This window comes from Hyla sarda, chromosome 7 (genome assembly GCF_029499605.1).
Source record: "Hyla sarda isolate aHylSar1 chromosome 7, aHylSar1.hap1, whole genome shotgun sequence".
NCBI lineage: Eukaryota > Metazoa > Chordata > Amphibia > Anura > Hylidae > Hyla > Hyla sarda.
Window position 1 is genome coordinate 158,747,039 of NC_079195.1, and position 20,017 is coordinate 158,767,055.

The window sequence follows — 20,017 nt, forward strand, 5'->3', positions numbered from 1 at the left end:
GAGTACCCTGCGTTGCCCGTTTTTTTTTTTCTTCTTCCTAATCCTTGTTGTGGAGGAAAATCAACAGAGGAAGCTTTTGACTTCATATCCCGTCCACATATATTGTCATATCCCATCCTCCTATGCCGACCTCCTTTCCCGTGCTCATATCTCGACCCATGCCGACCTCCTATGCCGACCTCCTATCCCGACCATCTAACCCAACCTCCTATCCCGTCCTCCTATCGCGACCTCCTATCCCGACCTGTAATGTGTACCAGTTATTTAAATATCTCCAGCCGCTTGGCAGTTATGTGGGAACATACATTTCCCATTGATTTGTATGAGACTTTAACCACTTAGGCCGCACGGCCGCACGCTGTTAAACCTTCAGAAGCGGCGATCAAAGTTGACCGCCGCATCTGAAAACTGAAGTAAACGCTTCCCGGCAGCTCAGTCGGGCTGATCGGGACATCGCGATAAAATCGCGATGTTCCGATCAGCTAGGACGCAGGCGGAGGTCTCCTTACCTGTGTCCGCGGCGTCCGATCGGGGTTTGATTGCTCCAAGCCTGAACTACAGGCTAGAGCAATCGACCCCCTATCTCACTGATCTGTGCAGAGCTATGGCTCTGCAGGGATCAGCACAGGAGATCAGTGTGTGCAGTGCAATAGCTCCCTATGGGAGCTATAGCACTGCAAAAAAAAAGTGACCTATCCCGGTCCTCCTATCCCGGTCCTCCTATCCCGGTCCTCCTATCCCGGTCCTCCTATCCCCGTCCTCCTATCCCGGTCCTCCTATCCCGGTCCTCCTATTCCGGTCCTCCTATCCCGGTCCTCCTATCCCCGTCCTCCTATCCCGGTCCTCCTATCCCGGTCCTCCTATTCCGGTCCTCCTATCCCGGTCCTCCTATCCCGGTCCTCCTATCCCGGTCCTCCTATCCCCGGTCCTCCTATCCCCGGTCCTCCTATCCCCGGTCCTCCTATCCCCGGTCCTCCTATCCCCGGTCCTCCTATCCCCGGTCCTCCTATCCCCGGTCCTCCTATCCCCGGTCCTCCTATCCCCGGTCCTCCTATCCCCGTCCTCCTATCCCCGTCCTCCTATCCCCGTCCTCCTATCCCCGTCCTCCTATCCCCGTCCTCCTATCCCCGTCCTCCTATCCCCGTCCTCCTATCCCCGTCCTCCTATCCCCGTCCTCCTATCCCCGTCCTCCTATCCCCGTCCTCCTATCCCCGTCCTCCTATCCCCGTCCTCCTATCCCCGTCCTCCTATCCCCGTCCTCCTATCCCCGTCCTCCTATCCCCGTCCTCCTATCCCGACCCATAATATGTGTACCAGTTATTGAAATATCTCCAGCCGTACGGAAGTTATGTGGGAACATACATTTCCCATTGATTTGCATGGGACTTTAAACAAAAACCCCGACCCTCACAAATAAGGGTTAAATTAACTATCCTATATTTTAAGGGGATATATATGTAACATGTGATCAAGTATTATCAAAATATCTCATGCCTTTTGGAAGTTATGCAGTAACATATATAACATGTGTGCCAAGTTTCATGTTAATATCTTTAGCCGTTTGGACGTGGTGCTGGAACATACACACACACTCACACACACGTAGTTATAGACTAGCTGAGTACCCGGCGTTGCCCGGTTTTTCCTTCCTAATCCTTGTTGGGGAGGAAAATAACCAAAGGAGGAAGCTTTTCACTTCATATCCCGTCCTCATATATTGTTGTCATATCCCGTCCTCCTTTCCCGTCCTCCTTTCCCGCCCTCCTTTCCCGTCCTCCTTTCCCGTCCTCCTTTCCCGTCCTCCTTTCCCGTCCTCCTTTCCCGTCCTCCTTTCCCGTCCTCCTTTCCCGACCTCCTTTCCCGACCTGATTTGCATGGGACTTTAAACAAAAACCCCGGCCCTCACAAATGGGGGTAGTTAAGCGTTAAATTAACTATCCTATATTTTAAGTAACCTGTGACCAAGTATTATCGAAATATCTCCAGCCGTTTTAAAGTTATGCAGTAACATATATTTCCCATTGTATGGGACTTTAAACATAAACCCCGCCCCTGGCAAATGGGGGTGAGTAAGGGTTAAATCACCTATCCTATGTTTGTTGTTGACATATAAGTAACATGTGTGCCAAGTTTCATGTTAATATCTTTAGCCGTTTGGACGTGATGCTGGAACACACACACACACACACACACACGTTGAGTTTTATATATATACATAGATAGATAGATAGATAGACTAGCTGAGTACCCGGTGTTGCCCGTTTTTTCTTTCCTAATCCTTGATGGGGAGGAAAATAAATGGAGGAAGCTTTTGACTTCATATCCTGTCCTCATATATTGTTGACGTATCCCAACCCCATATCCCGACCTCCTATGCCATCCTCCTATCCCGTCCCGAATGTGTGTACCAGGTATTGAAATGTCTCCAGCTGTACTGAAGTTATGTGGGAAAATACATCTCCCATTGATTTGTATGGGACTCTAAACAAAAACCCCAACCCTCACAAATGGGGGTAGTTAAGGGTTAAATTAACTATCCTATATTTTAAGTGGACATATCCTGACCTCCTATCCCCGACCTCCTATCCCCGACCTCCTATCCCCGACCTCCTATCCCCGACCTCCTATCCCCGACCTCCTATCCCCGACCTCCTATCCCCGACCTCCTATCCCCGACCTCCTATCCCCGACCTCCTATCCCCGACCTCCTATCCCCGACCTCCTATCCCCGACCTCCTATCCCCGACCTCCTATCCCCGACCTCCTATCCCCGACCTCCTATCCCCGACCTCCTATCCCCGACCTCCTATCCCCGACCTCCTATCCCCGACCTCCTATCCCCGACCTCCTATCCCCGACCTCCTATCCCCGACCTCCTATCCCCGACCTCCTATCCCCGACCTCCTATCCCCGACCTCCTATCCCCGACCTCCTATCCCCGACCTCCTATCCCCGACCTCCTATCCCCGACCTCCTATCCCCGACCTCCTATCCCCGACCTCCTATCCCCGACCTCCTATCCCCGACCTCCTATCCCCGACCTCCTATCCTGTCCTGTCCCAACCTCATATCCCGACCCGCAATATATGTACCAGGTATTGAAATATCTCCAGCCGTATGGAAGTTATGTGGGAACATAAATTTCCCATTGATTTGCATGGGACTTTAACCCCTTAAGGACATAGGGCGTATCCATACGCCCCCGTTTCCAAGTCCTTAAGGACCGAGGGCGTATGGATACGCCCTGAGCATTTCCGGCCCCCGCCGCTAGCCGGAGGGGAGCCGGGGCCGGATGCCTGCTGAAATCGTTCAGCAGGCATCCCGGCATATCGCCCAGGGGGGTCATTATGCCCCCCCCCATGTTGGCGATGGCCGCAGATCGCTGGACAATTCAGTCCAGCGATCTGCGGCGATTCCGGGTCAAACGGGTCTCCAGTGTCAGAGACGGCCCCGAACAGCCAGAGCCAGCAGGGGTGAGGTGGCACTGGTGCCACCTCACGATCGCCCTGATTCGTCGGCCGGATTCCTGGCCGACCAATCAGGGCGCCTGCTGCGGGTGTCACTCCCGCAACCCGCTGCGCCCCTCTTCCGGAGGACGTGAGCGGGTGCGGGACGTGCACCCCGGGTGCTGGGGACCCCGATCCCCGGCGTCCCTGTTGGGATCGGGGCCCCAGGAGCGACGGCGGCGGCGGGACTGACCTGTTCCCTGAGCAACAGGAGGTGAGTGACAGCCTCCTGCTGTTGCTTAGCAACAGCTCCCAGCATGCAAAAAGGGCATGCTGGGAGCTGTAGTTATGCAACAGCAGGAGGCAGACCACCACAACTCCCAACATGCCCTTATGGGCATGCTGGGACTTGTAGTTTTGCAACAGCTGGAGGCACATTCTTTCTATGGAAAAGTGTACCTTCAGCTGTTGTATAACTACACCTCCCAGCTTGCACAATCAGCTAAAGTGCATGCTGGGAGTTGTAGTGGTGCATCTGGTGGTTGCATAACTACAACTCCCAGCATGCCCGTTGGCTGTCGGTGACTGCTGAGAGTTGTAGTTTTGCAACAGCTGAAGGCACACTGAGTTAAGTAACAAACCAGTGTGTCTCCAGCTGTTGCATAACTACAATCCCCAGCATCCCCAGCCAATGTAGTATGCCTCCGGCTGTTGCATAACTTCAAGACCCAGCATGCCCTTCCGCTGTCCGTACATGCTGGGGGTTGTAGCTTTTGCAACAGCTGAAGGCACACTGGTTGCAAAACATTGAGTTTGTTACCAAACTCGGTGTTTCACAACCTGTGTGTCTCCAGCTGTTGCAAAGTACAACTCCCAGCATGCACTGATAGGCCGTACATGCTGGGAGTTGTAGTTTTGCAACAGCTGGATGTTTCTCCCTCCCCTCCCCCCCCCCCCCCCCCAATGTGAACGTACAGGGTACACTCACATGGGCGGAGGATTACAGTAAGTATCCGGCTGCAAGTTTGAGCTGCGGCAAATTTTCTGCTGCAACTCAAACTGCCAGCGAGAAACTACTGTGAACCCCCGCCCGTGCGACTGTACCCTAAAAACACTACACTACACTAACACAAAATAAAATAAAAAGTAAAAAAACACTACATATACACATACCCCTACACAGCCCCCCTCCCCCAATAAGAACGTCTGGTACTCCACTGTTTCCAGAACGGAGCCTCCAGCTGTTGCAAAACAACTACTCCCAGTATTGCCAGATAGCCACTGACTGTCTAGGCATGCTGGGAGTTTTACAACAGCTGGAGGCCCCCTGTTTGGGAATCACTGGCGTAGAATACCCCTATGTCCACCCCTATGCAAGTCCCTAATTTAGGCCTCAAATGCGCATGGCGCTCTCACTTTGGAGCCCTGTCGTATTTCAAGGCAACAGTTTAGGGCCACATATGGGGTATCGCCGTACTCGGGAGAAATTGGGCTTCAAATTTTGGGGAGTATTTTCTGCTATTACCCTTTTTAAAAATGTTACATTTTTGGGAAAACAAGCATTTTAGGTAAAAAAAAATATTTTTTTTTTTTACATATACAAAAGTCATGAAACACCTGTGGGGTATAAAGGTTCACTTAACCCCTTGTTACGTTCCCCGAGGGGTTTAGTGTCCAAAATGGTATGCCATGTGTTTTTTTTTTTTTTTTTTTTTGCTGTCCTGGCACCATAGGGGCTTCCTAAATGCGGCATGCCCCCAGAGAAAAATTTGCTTTCAAAAAGCCAAATGTGACTTCTTCTCTTCTGAGACCTGTAGTGCGCCAGCAGAGCAATTTTCACCCCCATATGGGGTGTTTTCTGAATCGAGAGAAATTGGGTTTCAAATTTTGGGGGGTATTTTCTGCTATTACCCTTTTTAAAAATGTAAAAATTTTGGGAAACCAAGCATTTTAGGTAAAAAAAAATATTTTTTTTTTACATATGCAAAAGTCGTGAAACACCTGTAGGGTATTAAGGTTCACTTTACCCCTTGTTACGTTCCCTGAGGGGTCTAGTTTCCAAAATCGTATGCCATGTATTTTTTTTTTTTTTTTGCTGTCCTGGTACCATAGGGGCTTCCTAAAGGTGACATGCCCTCCAAAAACCATTTGTCGCTCCTTCCGTTCTGAGCCCTCTACTGCGCCCACTGAACAATTAACATAGACATATGAGGTATGTGCTTACTCGAGAGAAATTGGGTTTCAAATACAAGTAAAAATTTTCTCCTTTTACCCCTTGCAAAAATTAAAAAATTGGGTCTACAAGAACATGCGAATGTAAAAAATGAAGATTTTGAATTTTCTCCTTCACTTTGCTGCTATTCCTGTGAAACACCTAAAGGGTTAATACACTTACTGAATGTCATTTTGAATACTTTGGGGGGTGTAGTTTTTATAATGGGGTCATTTATGGGGTATTTCTAATATGAAGACCCTTCAAATCCACTTCAAACCTGAACTGGTCCATGAAAAATAGCGAGTTTGAAAATTTTGTGAAAAATTTCAAAATTGCTGCTGAACTTTGAAGCTCTCTGGTGTCTTCCAAAAGTAAAAACTCATAAATGTTATGATGCAAACATAAAGTAGACATATTGTATATGTGAACCCAAAAAAAAATTATTTTGAATATCCATTTTCCTTACAAGCAGAGAGCTTCAAAGTTAGAAAAATGCAAAATTTTAATTTTTTTAATCAAATTTGGGGATTTTTCACCAAGAAAGGATGCAAGTTACCATAAAATTTTACCACTAAGTTAAAGTAGAATATGTCACGAAAAAACTATCTCGGAGGCAGAATGATAACTAAAAGCATTCCAGAGTTATTCATGTTTAAAGTGACAGTGGTCAGAATTGCAAAACATGCTCTGGTCCTTAAGGTGAAAAAGGGCTCGGTCCTTAAGGGGGTTAAACAAAAACCCCGACCCTCACAAATGGGGTTAAATTAACTATCCTATATTTTAAGTGGACATATAAATAACATGTAACCAAGTATTATCGAAATATCTCCAGCTGTTTGGAAGTTATGCAGCAACATATATTTCCCATAGACTTTTATAGGACTTTAAACATAAACCCTGGCAAATGGGGGTGAGTAAGGGTTAAATCACCTATCCTATGTTTGAGGGTGCCCATACGGTAGCCCTCCAGATGTTGCAAAAGTACAACTCTCAGCATGCCTAAACTTCCAGGCATGCTGGGAGTTGTAGTTCTGTAACATCTGTTCCTTCAGATTTTGCAATTTTCATAAATTTTGAAAATTACTGCTATATTTTGAAGAACTCGAATTCTTTCAAAAAGTAAAAATATGTCCATTTTATGAAACCAACATAAAGTAGAAATTTGGGGATTTTTCACCAAGAAAGGATGCAAGTAACGACAGTAGTCTCAGAATCAGAATAATCGGTAAAAGCATCTTAGAGTTATTAATGCTTAAATTGACAGTGGTCAGAATTGCAAAAAATGGCTCCGTCCTTAGGATAGGACTCCACTGAGATTTTTGCCCTGCGATTTTTGTGGCATAAAAACGCCAGAAAAAACGCCAGTTTTTCCCTGCGTTTTGGTGTTTTTTCTTGCGTTTTTACCTTTGTGTGGAATTTGCCCTTTTTGGCCCCTTTGGCATTTTTTTTTTTTACAAAATAGTTGGGTACCAAAAAAAGGATGCAATAGGGATGTAAAAATGTTTTCGTTTTTATAACAACATTTTTATAATTTTTTTTTTATAAAGTGTGTGTGTGTTTTAACTTTTTTTTCTCTTTTTCCCCCCACATTTTTTTATGTACTACTACTACTCCCAGCATGGAACACACTGTCCATGATGGGAGTAGTAGAACCTATACTATAGACATATCGCCGCGGGTGTCAGTCTGACACCCGATGGGCTCGTCCATAATATAGCAGAGGTGGAGCGACTGCATACAGCGCTCACACCTTTGCTCTGTACTCTGAGTGATGTTCTATTCACATCACTGGCCATTCATATTTTCCGCCCAGAGCTGTGATTGGCCAGATGGTTGCAGCCAATCACAGCTCTGAGGAAAATATGAATGAATGAGTGACCGGCCCAGAGTATAGTGCAGAACAGGAATGCAAGCGCTGTATACTCTGCTATAGACAGGATGATCGCAGCGGGTGTCAGTAGTGATACCCGCTGTGATCTGTTCTTACCTGCAGGTACTACTACTACTCCCAACATGAAGCACACTCTGCTCCATGCTGGGAGGTGTAGTACCTGCATTAATAGACAGATTGCAGCGAGTGTAATTTGACACCCGCTGCGATCTGTCTATTAATGCGTTTACTACAGCTCCCAGCATGGAGCAGAGTGTACTCCATGTTGGGAGTAGTAGTACTTGTAGTTAAGGAAAGATCACAGTTGGTATCACTACTGACACCCGCAGTGATCCTCCTGTATAATGTATGGATGCAGCGGGCGCTCTTCTATGGTCCCCTGCACTGCCGTATGTATATACACATTCCTAGAGCTGTGATCAGCTGGAACCATCTGGCCAATCACAGCTCTCTGCAGGAAATATGAATATGTGTATAAATACGGCAGTGCAAGGGACCATAGAAGAGCAGTCAGACGCATCTATACATTATACAGGAGGATCGCAACGGGCGATCTGTCAATTAGTACAGGTACTACTACTCCCATCATGGAAGTGTGTGTTCCATGCTGGGAGTTGTAGTACTACGTAAAAAAAAAAAAGTGAAAAACACACACACACACTACATTTTTATTATTGTCGGCTACATTTTTAGTGCTTTACCTGCCCACATAAATAGATTCCTGTTTTAAAATGTATAAACATTTTGTAATAAAAAAGATAAATCTCGTTAGATACAATTTTTCCCATCACTACTGTATCTTTTTTACCCTACAAAATTTTCATAAAAAAGGTACCTCCATAATTTTTTTGGATCGCCAAAGTCCAAAAAAGAATAAAAACCGCCTGCAAAAAACGCAAAATTTAAAACCAACATAGCGATTTTCTTGGCGTTTTTGCTCTCCCATAGACTTCTATGGGATGAAAACGCCACAATTTCAAGGCAAAAAAACCCAAACTAGGTTTTGTCAGGCGATTTGAAAATCTAGCCTCTGAGCCAAAAGATTAAAAAAAACGCCAAACTGAAAAAAAAAGCCAAGGGAATCTGGCATTTTGCAATTTACTATTGACTTGCAGCTAACATCTGGACGCGGCGTTTTCTCACTGAAAAAACGCCATGCGGGAAAATTGGCGTTTTTTACGACGTTTTTGCAAAAAAAAAAAAAACCTCAGTGGAGTTCCAGCCTTAAGGGGTTAAGCAGGGGAGCGGGCGGCAAGCTCCGCAACCCTGCGATGTACACGATGTATCAGTGTGTTTAAACTTTCAATTATGAATCCCCCGCGGGGAGCCCTGAATGGCCGGTACTGAGGAGCCAATCAGGGCCCTCAGAGGGATATTTAAAAATAAACATTGTGACTAACAGAGGCCATATGTATATTAAAAGCGCTGTGGGGGGCAAGATATATAGCGCTGCAGGGGGGGGCAGACATATAGCCTATATATCTAGCCCCCCAGCAGCGCATTAGATATGATCCCCGCCGGCACATTAATAAATATATACCCCCCGCCGGCGCATTAAATATATACCCCCCGCAGCGCATGTATATGTACCCTCGCAGTGCTTCTATATGCCTATGCCACTGCAGCACTATATGTGAAAAGCATTCTAGCAGCAGCATCGGCCGTCCCATGCTGCTGATAGAAATACTTTTCATACATAGCGCTGTGGCGGCATATTTATATAGAAGCGCTTAGGGGGGGAAGATAACATCTATATGTCTGCACCCCCCAGCGCTTCTATATACATATATCCCTGCAGCACTATTAATGAAAAGTATTTCTATTAGCAGTGTATAGTGTCAGCAGCAGTCTCCTGGCACTATGCACTTCTTATAGAAATACTTTTCATTCATAGCGCTGCAGGGATATATGTATTTAGAAGTGCTGGGGTGCAGACATGTAGCGTTACCTGCTCCCCCACAGCGCTTCTACATACATATGCCGCTGCAGCGCTATGAATGAAAAGTATTTCTATAAGGAGCGAATAGTGCCAGGAGACGGATGCTGACACTATGCACTGCTAATAGAAATACTTTTCATTAATAGCGCTGCAGGGATATATGTATATAGAAGCGCTGGGGGCAGACATATAGCTTTATCTGCCCCCCCCTCAGTGCTTCTATATATATATATATATATATGCCGGCACGACGCTATGTATGAAAAGTATTTCTATCAGTAGCATCGAGTGGCTGATGCTGCTGCTAGAATGCTTTTCACATATAGCGCTGCAGTTGCATAGGCATATAGAAGCGCTGTGAGGCTACATTATGCATGCTATGCGGGGGGTATATATTTAATGCGCCGCAGGGGGGTATATATTAATGCGCCGGCGGGGGTCATATCTAATGCTCTGTTTGGGGGGCAAGATATATAGGCTATATGTCTGCCCCCCCACCCTGCAGCACTATCTTGCCCCCCCACAGTGCTTTTAATATACATATGGCCCCTGCTAGTGACGATGTTCATTTTTTAAATCTCCCTCTAAGAGCCCTGATTGGCTCCTTTGTACCGGCCATTCAGGGCTCCACGCGGGAGATTAAAAAATGAAAGTTAAAACACACTGATACATCACAGGGTTGCGGAGCTTGCCACCCGCTCCCTTGCTTAATAACTTCAGAATGCATCGGGTCTCAGAAGTGAAACCCGATGCAATCAATCCCTCAGCCCCTGTACTACAACCCCCATCATGGAATAGACTCTGTTCCATGATGGGGTAGTAGTACAAACACTAATGTAGCCTTCCCAGCTGTCTGCAGACTCCCGCAGCAAGGGAATTACTACTCCCATCATGGAAACAAGTCTGGTCCATGACGGGAATAGTAGTAGTCCCAGCTGTGGGAGTCTGTACGCAGAGGTGTTCGGCCATACATGAGGGATAACGGGTCTTAACGGATGAATATTTATTCAGCCATTAGCACCCGTTATTTCATACGTTATTAAACGTCCGTTTTCTGTGTTAAAAACTGACGTTTAATAACGGGGTGAACTTCATAGTGTGAAAGAAGCCTTAACCCCTTAAGGACTCAGCCCATTTGGACCTTAAGGACTCAGACAATTTTATTTTTACGCTTTTGTTTTTTCCTCCTCCCCTTCAAAAAATCATAACTCTTTTATTATATTTTCATCCACAGACTAGTATGAGGGCTTGTTTTTTGTGCGACCAGTTGTCCGTTGTAATGCCATCACTCACTTTACCATAAAATGTATGGCGCCACCAAAAAAAATACTATTTGTGTGGGGAAATTAAAATGAAAACCGCAATTTTGCAAATTTTGGAAGGTTTTGTTTTCACGCCGTACATTTTATGGTAAAAATTACGTGTTTTTTATTCTCTGGTTCAATACGATTAAAATGATACCCATGATTATACACTTTTCTATTACGGTTACGCTTTAAAAAAAATTGCAAACTTTTAAACCAAATTAGTACATTTAAAATCCCCCTATTTTGAAGACCTGCAACTTATTTCATTTTTCAGTATAAGCGGTGGTATGAGGGCTAATTTTTTGCGCCGTGATCTGTACTTTTTATTAATACCATATTTGCTTATACAAAACTTTTATTACATTTTTTATAAATTTTTTGGGGGAATTAAATGTTATTTAAAAAAAAGCAGCTCTTTTGGAATTTTTTTTTTTTTTACATTCACGCCGTTCACCGTACAGGATCATTTACATTTTATTTTAATAGTACGGATATTTACGCATGCGGCGATACCAAATATGTATATAAAATAATTTGTTTACACTTTTTGGGGGTAAAATAGGGAAAATGGGACAATTTACGTTTTTATTGGGGGAGGGGGTTTTTCACATTTTTTTTTTAACTTAATTTTTTTACTTTTGTTAATTTAATTTTTACACTCTTATAGTGTATAGGACACAGCACTGATCAGGGTTATCGGTCATCTTCTGCTCTGGTCTGCGGGAAGGCAGATCAGAGCAGAAGACTCCCGGAAGGCAGCAGAGGCAGTTGAGGGGACCTCCGTCTGCTGTGCAGGATGATCGGATCGCCGCGGCAGTGCTGCGGGCGATCCGATCATCCTGTTAAGTGACCGCGATGCTGCAGATGCCGTGATCTGTATTGATCACGCCATCTGAGGGGTTAATGTCGGACATCCGCGGGACGCCATTACCGGCGGGTCCCTGGCTGCGATCCACAGCCGGGACCTGCCGCGCATGATGCCGGCATCGCTACGATGCCCGCGGTTATGCTCAGGACGTAAATGTATGTCCTGGTGCGTTAAGTACCACATCACCAGGACGTACATTTACGTCCTGCGTCATTAAGGGGTTAAAAGAACCCATGGTGCTGATTTTTGGGGCAAGGTCAGATGAGTCTGGGCATTTAAAACCTTTGAGATTGACATCACCTGGTCTTCCCAGATGATGATTGAGAACAATCCATGACACTGGCAGGTCTCAGCTTTGCAAAGGGGGCAGTGCATGCTATAAATTCTGCAGGGTGCCCAAACTTTTGCAGATGCCATGTAAATAAAGGAAATAAAATCTAACCTTTGTTGACATATTATAAGAATGTGTAATCTGTAATTTGATGCCTTTTGGAGATTTTTCCATCTTTCCTTGGCTTCTTTATGCACATTAATACAAATTTTTACCTGGGGTGCCCAAAATTTTGATACCCACTGTAACCACTCACCCCAAAATTATCGGCCGGAAATTCCTTTAGCTGAAAATGCCGAAAGGGCCCATAATTTTCGGCAGCCAAAATTTCAGTATATCCCTACTTATAACCAAGTAAGCCTTGCTAATCCGCACATACAACACACTCAAGCTGGAGCTTCAGTTATAGCATCTGGTAGATGCAGCAAAGGTCACGTGACCTTACAGTGATCAGCACTAAGACTTCAGGTTTTGATGGCTCCATCATTCGACAGACACCTACAATATAATAGGATCTGTTTGATTCTGTTGTCATGTCTGTCATTTTGGCAGGAAGAATAGCAGTACACCAAGCCTCCTATCAAGTATGATTGGAATCTGTGATGGAGGCTCTGACCAGAGAAAATTACATAATGTAGAAGCCTAATATAAACATAATGTTATGTGGTGATAAGCCAATGTCATTTCTAGAAAATCAGTCTTTTGACCGGGAACATTTGATTTTCCACGCATGCGATATATTATTTTGCTTCTGGTTTATGACGGCATAGAGGCCTGCAGGGCTTGGTACCATAAACCCCTCGTACACAGTCTGCCCATCAGTGGAGTCATGAACTGTGTTGTGTCATGGTTAGTAAAGGGGCTGTTCTGGAGACAAGTCCCCCTTGTTTAAACGATCTGGTTGAGCTGATTCTGTCATTTGACTGAACCCATGATGATTAGTGTGATCTGTGGTTTTCCATTGGACTGCTGGTAATGCAATCGTTTTATAGTCATTTAGTTAATGATGAAAAACCAGTGAAATGGCAAAATCTGCTCTTACATCTTCTATTTATAAGAAACTGACATGACATAATTCTTGATTCTTTGTAAGTCCCCACATAATTTTTATTTATTTATTCTTTTTTTTTTTTTTTTTTTTTCTTTTAAACCCCCCTACATCTAGTATAAAGTTCACCTCCGGCCCAAGATCCAGTTCACCAAACCTCACACCATGCGGCCTGCCGCCCGTCATGCTACTTCAGCCACTCGGCCTGTGGCCACCATCTCTCCTGGACAAACTGCCTCTTCTGGCGCAAGGAGGCGACGAGTAAGATGCCGGAAATGTCAGGCATGTCTCCAAAGAGAGTGTGGGACTTGCCATTACTGCAAAGACATGAAGAAGTTTGGAGGTCCAGGCAGGATGAAGCAGTCATGCATGCAAAGGCAGTGCCTTGCGGTGAGTATTACACCGGTCTGGCATTGTACATTAGCTTAAATGATTGATCTAACTTTGCCCCATCTTTCTGTTTGTTATAGTCTTCCCACTTTAATCACTTAACAACATTTTGCAAAGAAAGGGTAGCTTTATTCATGCTAGGGTAAGCTCATGTGAGCCCTTGTTGTAACAATGAGGTCACTGATTAGGCCGCCTCTGTCCTCCAGCCCAGACTGCCCCACTCTGTCACCTGTGCCATGTGTGGAGAGGTGGATCAGACCAATGATTCCCAGGACTTTGAAAGGAAGCTCATGGAGTGCTCGGTGTGCAATGAGATTGTCCATCCCGGCTGCCTAGAGGTGAGTAGCCAAAATTCCTTACTGGGTGTTTAGTGTGAAACAGGGATCGCTCATTGAAATATCCGTCTACTGTTCCCGATAGAATGGTGAGATTGGGTTTTCATGGATATATGAGGTAGATGGAGATAAAGTTAAACAGTGGAGTTTAATGGTCAAATTAATAGCCTTGTAGCTTGGTGTCACCTTTAAACTTTTACCGGGCAGGAGATTTGTTTCTTCCTTCATTGCTGTTAGGTACAATGTTGAAGGTATCTGCCATGTGAACATCTTCTGCTAAGAGTGGTAGTTAGCACTTGTTTCCTCACCAGTGTCCACTGATTTTAATGCTTAGAGTTATGTTCCACCTTTGACACTGCAGCAATGTGGTGCATATCTCTAATCAGCAGGATGTGCTACCCTGTGTAATGGCAGCATAGTATAGCTACAAGTTCTTATACCTAGATGTCAAAGCTATATGAAGTTTGGTGTTTGGCTAATAGGATGGATAAAAAAAAAAACATTATTTTGATAACCACTGTCAATCACTGGCATGAGAGGCGAAGAAATCACTCCCCTCATCTAATGTGCTGGACTCATAACTGTGAGTATTCATTAATCCCTGTTAGTCAAAATGTGCTTTTTTTTTTTTTTTTTCCCCCCCCGCTACTAGGAGTACAGACCTTTAGCTGTAATATGCTGCCCTTATATAGGACACAGGCTGAAGGATCCACTTTGGGCACTGTCCTTTAAAAAAAAAAAAAAACTTGATATGGCTATGAGGTACTAAAAAAAAAAGTTTTGATTTTGGAGTATTCATACCCCAAACGGATCAACAAAACAAGCAGGAAGAAGCCTATGGGACCGTATCTCTCACACTCAGTGGGGGGTGCTCCTCTCCCCACTTGTTGTAAAGATAGGTGAGGGTCTAAACACTCATGGGGGAGAGAGGGGGGCCTGACTAAAACTTGTGAAAAGAACGCACACTAATCTGTGAACAGTTTTTTTTTTTTTAAACAAACTTTAGTTGAAGTTTACACAGGATAGCCAAACTTCATGTGAACAGATCCTAATTTTTGCAAAGCAGCGGGATATGTTTCTGCTTTTTAAGCAACATGTATAAATACTAGGGATCGACCGATTATCGGTATGGCCGATATTATCGGGCGATAATCACGATTTTGGGCATTATCGGTATCGGCAATTATCTTGCCTATAAGCCGATAATGCCCCCGCACCGCCCCCACCGCACCGCGAATGCCAACCAGCACCCCCCCCGACCCGCCGCACCCCCGACCCACCACACCGCGTCGCACCCCCCACCGTGATGCTGGGCGGTATACCGGTATGGATTTTTGCCCATACAGCTATACCGGTTTGGCCCCTCCCCCACCCTCCGAGTCAATAAAAAAATTAAACTTACCCGTAATGGGCCGATACCGATAATCGGTGCAGGTTAGGGCCGATAGCCGATAACTTATACCGATATTCCGGTATAAGTTATCGGCTATTTAACCCCCTGCGACACCGCTGCAGATCATTTATTTAAAGCGGGCGCTTTAAATCAATGATCTGCAGTGGCTTTTGCGGGACCATAGGCCGCCGCCGCCACCCGCTTCTCTCCCCCTACTTGTCAGGGTGGTCCGGGCCATCCATCCTTCCTGTAGTGTCCGAGGGCGTTCCGGGTGAAGAGTGAACCGATCCGGGCTGTCCTTCTTCTCCGGCGGTCATCTTCTCCACTCCGGGCAGGCTCCGGCCTAGTACACTGCATAGACGCCGCTACGCCGTGACGTCAGGTGCGTCGCTGCGCACGGGCGTCACTGCGCAGCGGCGTCTATGCAGCGTACTAGGCTGGAGCCTGCCCGGAGTGGATAAGATGACCGCCGGAGAAGGAGGACAGTCCGAACCGGTTCACCCTCCACCCGGAACGCCCCCGGACACTACAGGAACGATGGATGGATGGCCCGGACCACCCTGACAGGTAGGGGGAGAGAAGCGGGTGGCGGCGGCGGCCTATGGCCCCGCAAAAGCCACTGCAGATCATTGATTTAAAGCGCCCGCTTTAAATCAATGATCTGCAGCGGTGTCGCAGGGGGTTAAATAGCCGATAACTTATACCGGAATATCGGTATAAGTTATCGGCTATCGGCCCTAACCTGCACCGATTATCGATATCGGCCCTAAAAAACGACATCGGTCGATCCCTAATAAATATGAACAAATAACCATAACAATTCACCTTCTACCGAAATCTTCCAATTTACAATTCAGAGCTATGTGGGCCATAAAAACAGAAGCCTTGAGGACAACAAATTATTCTAGTCAGTCTTGTGGCGAATGCTGCATGCGTCACTGATGACACCTGTAGTATTTTACTGGAGAGAGATGATGGCCTGCTATTGGCAGTCACCTCAGTCTGACAGCTTTCTCCACGCACATATGTATGTTGCCCTTACAGATCTGTCTTATAATCTTTCTTTTTAAGATCAGGGAGTGATTTAGGGAATTGGAAGTCCCAACTATAACGTTTGGAGTAGTATTTCAGTTCCTATTTGGAGATGGAAATTCCTAATAAAATAAAAGATTTTTAATAACCTAGAAGTAACAGGCCAGGACCCCTGTGCTTTAACCTTTTGTGTCCTGTGTCACAGATGGACGGTGAAGGCTTGCTGAGTGACGAGCTTCCCAACTACTGGGAATGCCCCAAATGTAACGAACAGAGGAAGCACACGGTGAGCGGACAGACCTCTACTTCCTACAACCTTTTATGTTAACTGGTTTCTGCACCTGTTAATAATTGAGTTTTGGCCTGTTTGGTGTTTTCTTAAAGGGCCTCCAACCCAAATTTATATTATGATTATTTCCATTGAAGTATGAAAATATCCTTGTGAACATTTTATATCCTTATATGTTGAGAACATGGGAATGGTTAAGGGAATATTATCTTGTCAACATTAAACTTCCTGTTCAGTAATCCCTTTGAAGACCACTGCTATCAAATATTCTCCTGTTTAAAATGGCTGATAACAGAGAGCAGTCCTTTGGTTTACCGTTTGCTGTGTGACTGATTTAAAAAATAATAGTCTTGGATTCTTTGGCTTTGTTGTCATAGCAAATATATTTATGTTCTAGAATTAGTGACCTACAATGTTTTGCTAGTTGTCCTTCTAGATATCCATGTTTATGCATACTTTTATCTTTGTTTTTTTTTTTTTGTTTTTTTTTTTATAGATGAGCACAGATCAGGAAAAAGTCTTGCTGCACAATGTGAGTTCTAAGTAAAGTGTAGACTTATAGTTGCTAGACCTTGATTTCATCTGTTTCTGTCAGCATTTCTTCCTTTTGCTAGTTTGTCAGCTAAAATCATTAAAGGGCTTATCTCAAGATCATAGTCTATCACCTATATAACGGATAGGTGTGGACCTTCATCAATCATGAAAATGGCGCCCGGTCCCCAACACCTTGCCGACTGCTTGAAAAATTGTCGCTCAGCCAGTCACTGGTCGCAGCGCTGTCACAGTAATTGACTAAACAGTGTGTCTTACTGAAAGCACCACCAGGAAGCGAAGTTCAGCAGAGACTTTGCACCTTGATAACAGAGGCAGTGAGGGAGGCTTGTACAGGGTTTTTATGTTATCAGACAGTCGTAGCACATTTGTTAAAAATAAAATGTTTTTGCTGGACAACCATTTTACTTAACCTGTTCCCGACCCTTGACTTACCCCTCCTTCCCGGGGCACTGTTGATCGGTGATCTCATAAAGGAAAACGATCATCCCGTTCACCCACACTAAACCCAATACACAGTGTTATAGTGCGGGTGAACAGGATACTGATTCAGGGTCTCTGACTAATAGAAGTACCTTCAGTCCAGCACCCAGTCCCTCTGCAGGTTGGCTTCTGCCTGCGCTGAATTGCACGCTGGAGGCGGGCCAGCCAGCTGGATTTGAATATTCATGGTCACGTGAGAGCTTAGTAGGCCATTAATATTCAAATCCAGCCGGCGGGCTTGCCTCCAGTGCGCAATTCACTGAAGATAGAAGCCGATCTTCAGAGGAACCAGTTGCCAGACTGGAGGTACGTATATTAGTCAGAGACCCCGCATTGGTCTTCTGTTCACCCGCACTATAACCCGATTTATTGGATTTAGTGTGGGTGAGCGGGATGACTGTCTTAGGTAGCCCTTATCAATCGAGCAGCGAAAACATAGATCAGTGTAATGCAATAGTGTTACATTGATCTACAGTAATGGTCGTAAATGTTGGCACCCCTGAAATGTTTCAAGAAAATGAAGAATTTCTCACAGAAAAGGATTGCAGTAACACATGTTTTGCTATGGAGATGTTTATTCCCTTTGTGTGTATTGGAACAAAACCAAAAAAGGGATGGAAAAAAGCAAATTGGACATAATGTCACACCAAACTCGAATAGTGGGCTGAACAAAATTATTGGCACCCTTCACTTAACATTTGGTTGCACACCCGTTGGAAGAAATAACTGAAATCAGTTGCTTCCTATAACCATCAATAAGCTTCTTACACCTCTCAGCCGGAATGTTGGTCCACTCTTCCTTTGCAAACTGCTTCTGGTCTCTCTAATTGGATGGATGCCTTTTCCCAACAGCAATTTTAAGATCACTCCACAGGTGTTCAATGGGATTTAGATCTGGACTCATTGCCGGCCATTTCAGAACTCTCCAGCTTTGTTGCCATCCATTTCTGGGTACTTTTTGATGTATGTTTGGGGTCATTGTCCTGCTGGAAGACTCAAGATCTCGGATGCAAATCCAGCTTTCTGACACTGGGCTGTACAGTGTGACCCAAAATCCATTTCTAATCCTCAGATTTCATGATGCCTTGCACACATTCAAGGCACCCAGTGCCAGAGGCAGCAAAACAACCCCAAAACATCATTGAACCTCCACCATATTTCACTGTAGGTATTGTGTTCTTTTCTTTGTAGGCCTCATTCTTTTTTTCGGTAAACAGTAGAATGATGTGCTATACAAGAAAGCTCTATCTTAGTCTCATCTGTCCACAAGACATTTTCCCAGAAGGATTTTGGCTTACTTAAGTTCATTTTGGCAAAATGAAGTCTTGCTTTTTTATGTCTCTGTGTCAGCAGTGGGGTCCTCCTGGGTCTCTTGCCATAGCGTTTCATTTAATTTAAATGTCAACGGATAGTTTGCGTTGACACTGATGCTCCCTGAGCCTGCAGGACACCTTTCATCAACTTCTTGATAATATTGCACACTGTGGACAAGGGCAAATCTAGATGTCTGGAGATGGACTTGTAACCTTGTGTTTGTTGATATTTTTCCACTATTTTGGTTCTCAAGTCCTCAGACAGTTCTCTTCTCCTCTTTCTGTTGTCCATGCTTAGTGTGGCACACACAGACACACAATGCAAAGACTAAGTGGACTTCTCTCCTTTTTATCTGCTTCCAGGTGTGATTTTTACATTGCGCATACCTGTTACTAGCCCCAGGTGAGTTTAAAGGAGCATCACATGCTTGAAACAATCTTATTTATCCACAATTTTGAAAGGGTGGCAATCATTTTTTTCCAGCCCATTTTTGGAGTTTGGTGGGACATTATGTTCAATTAGCTTTTTTTCCTCCCTTTTTTGGTTTAGTTCCAATACACACAAAAGGAATAAACATGTGTATAGCAAAGCATGTGTGACTGCAATCCTTTTCTGTGAGAAATACTTCATTTTCTTGAAAAATTTCAGGGGTGCCAACGTTTAGGGCCATAACTGTGTGTATGGCATCTACTGATGGTTTATGGTAGGCTCCTATATTAATACATGTACAATATACAAATTACATAAAATAATAAACCATAACACTCTAATTTTCCACATAATTCCCCTAGTTGAAGGAGTCCCCGATACCATGGAAATGGCTAGAATCGGCCCTGATACCGATACTAGTATCGGTATTGGGACATCCCTAAAATTCACTCTCTTATACAATACAACATATTACTATTAAATACATTTTCATATTGACCTCTTAACTCTAGCTTTGTGCTCTCCCTTATCCAGTATTAATTTACCAATTTTTTTATATTCCCTCAATATTTATATATGAGAGTTTGGGGTTATCCACTTTCCATTGATTAAAAGTTTTGCACAAAATAGCAATTTTTGCAGTTTTTTTTTACTCTTTCCCCTTTGTTAATTCTATCTGGGTCATCCCCCAATAGCTCCACCAGAGGAGTAATTTTTTCTTTCAACTGTTTCCCTATTTCAATATTAACCCCTTA

At 44.6% G+C, this 20,017-nt stretch overlaps 1 protein-coding gene across 7 annotated transcripts in view; it reads left to right on the forward strand.

The window, feature by feature from the left end:
* Positions 1–20,017, forward strand: part of KDM2A (lysine demethylase 2A) — a 703,602-nt gene that overhangs the window by 590,815 nt on the left and 92,770 nt on the right. For 4 of the 7 annotated variants that reach the window (XM_056531111.1, XM_056531114.1, XM_056531116.1 and 1 more), the window contains 4 exons: positions 13,163–13,435; positions 13,642–13,773; positions 16,401–16,481; positions 16,981–17,016. In XM_056531111.1, the coding sequence (XP_056387086.1) occupies positions 13,163–13,435; positions 13,642–13,773; positions 16,401–16,481; positions 16,981–17,016 (522 nt within the window). The remainder of the gene's footprint in view (positions 1–13,162; positions 13,436–13,641; positions 13,774–16,400; positions 16,482–16,980; positions 17,017–20,017) is intronic. The other 3 variants (XM_056531112.1, XM_056531113.1, XM_056531117.1) reach the window with 3 other exon arrangements.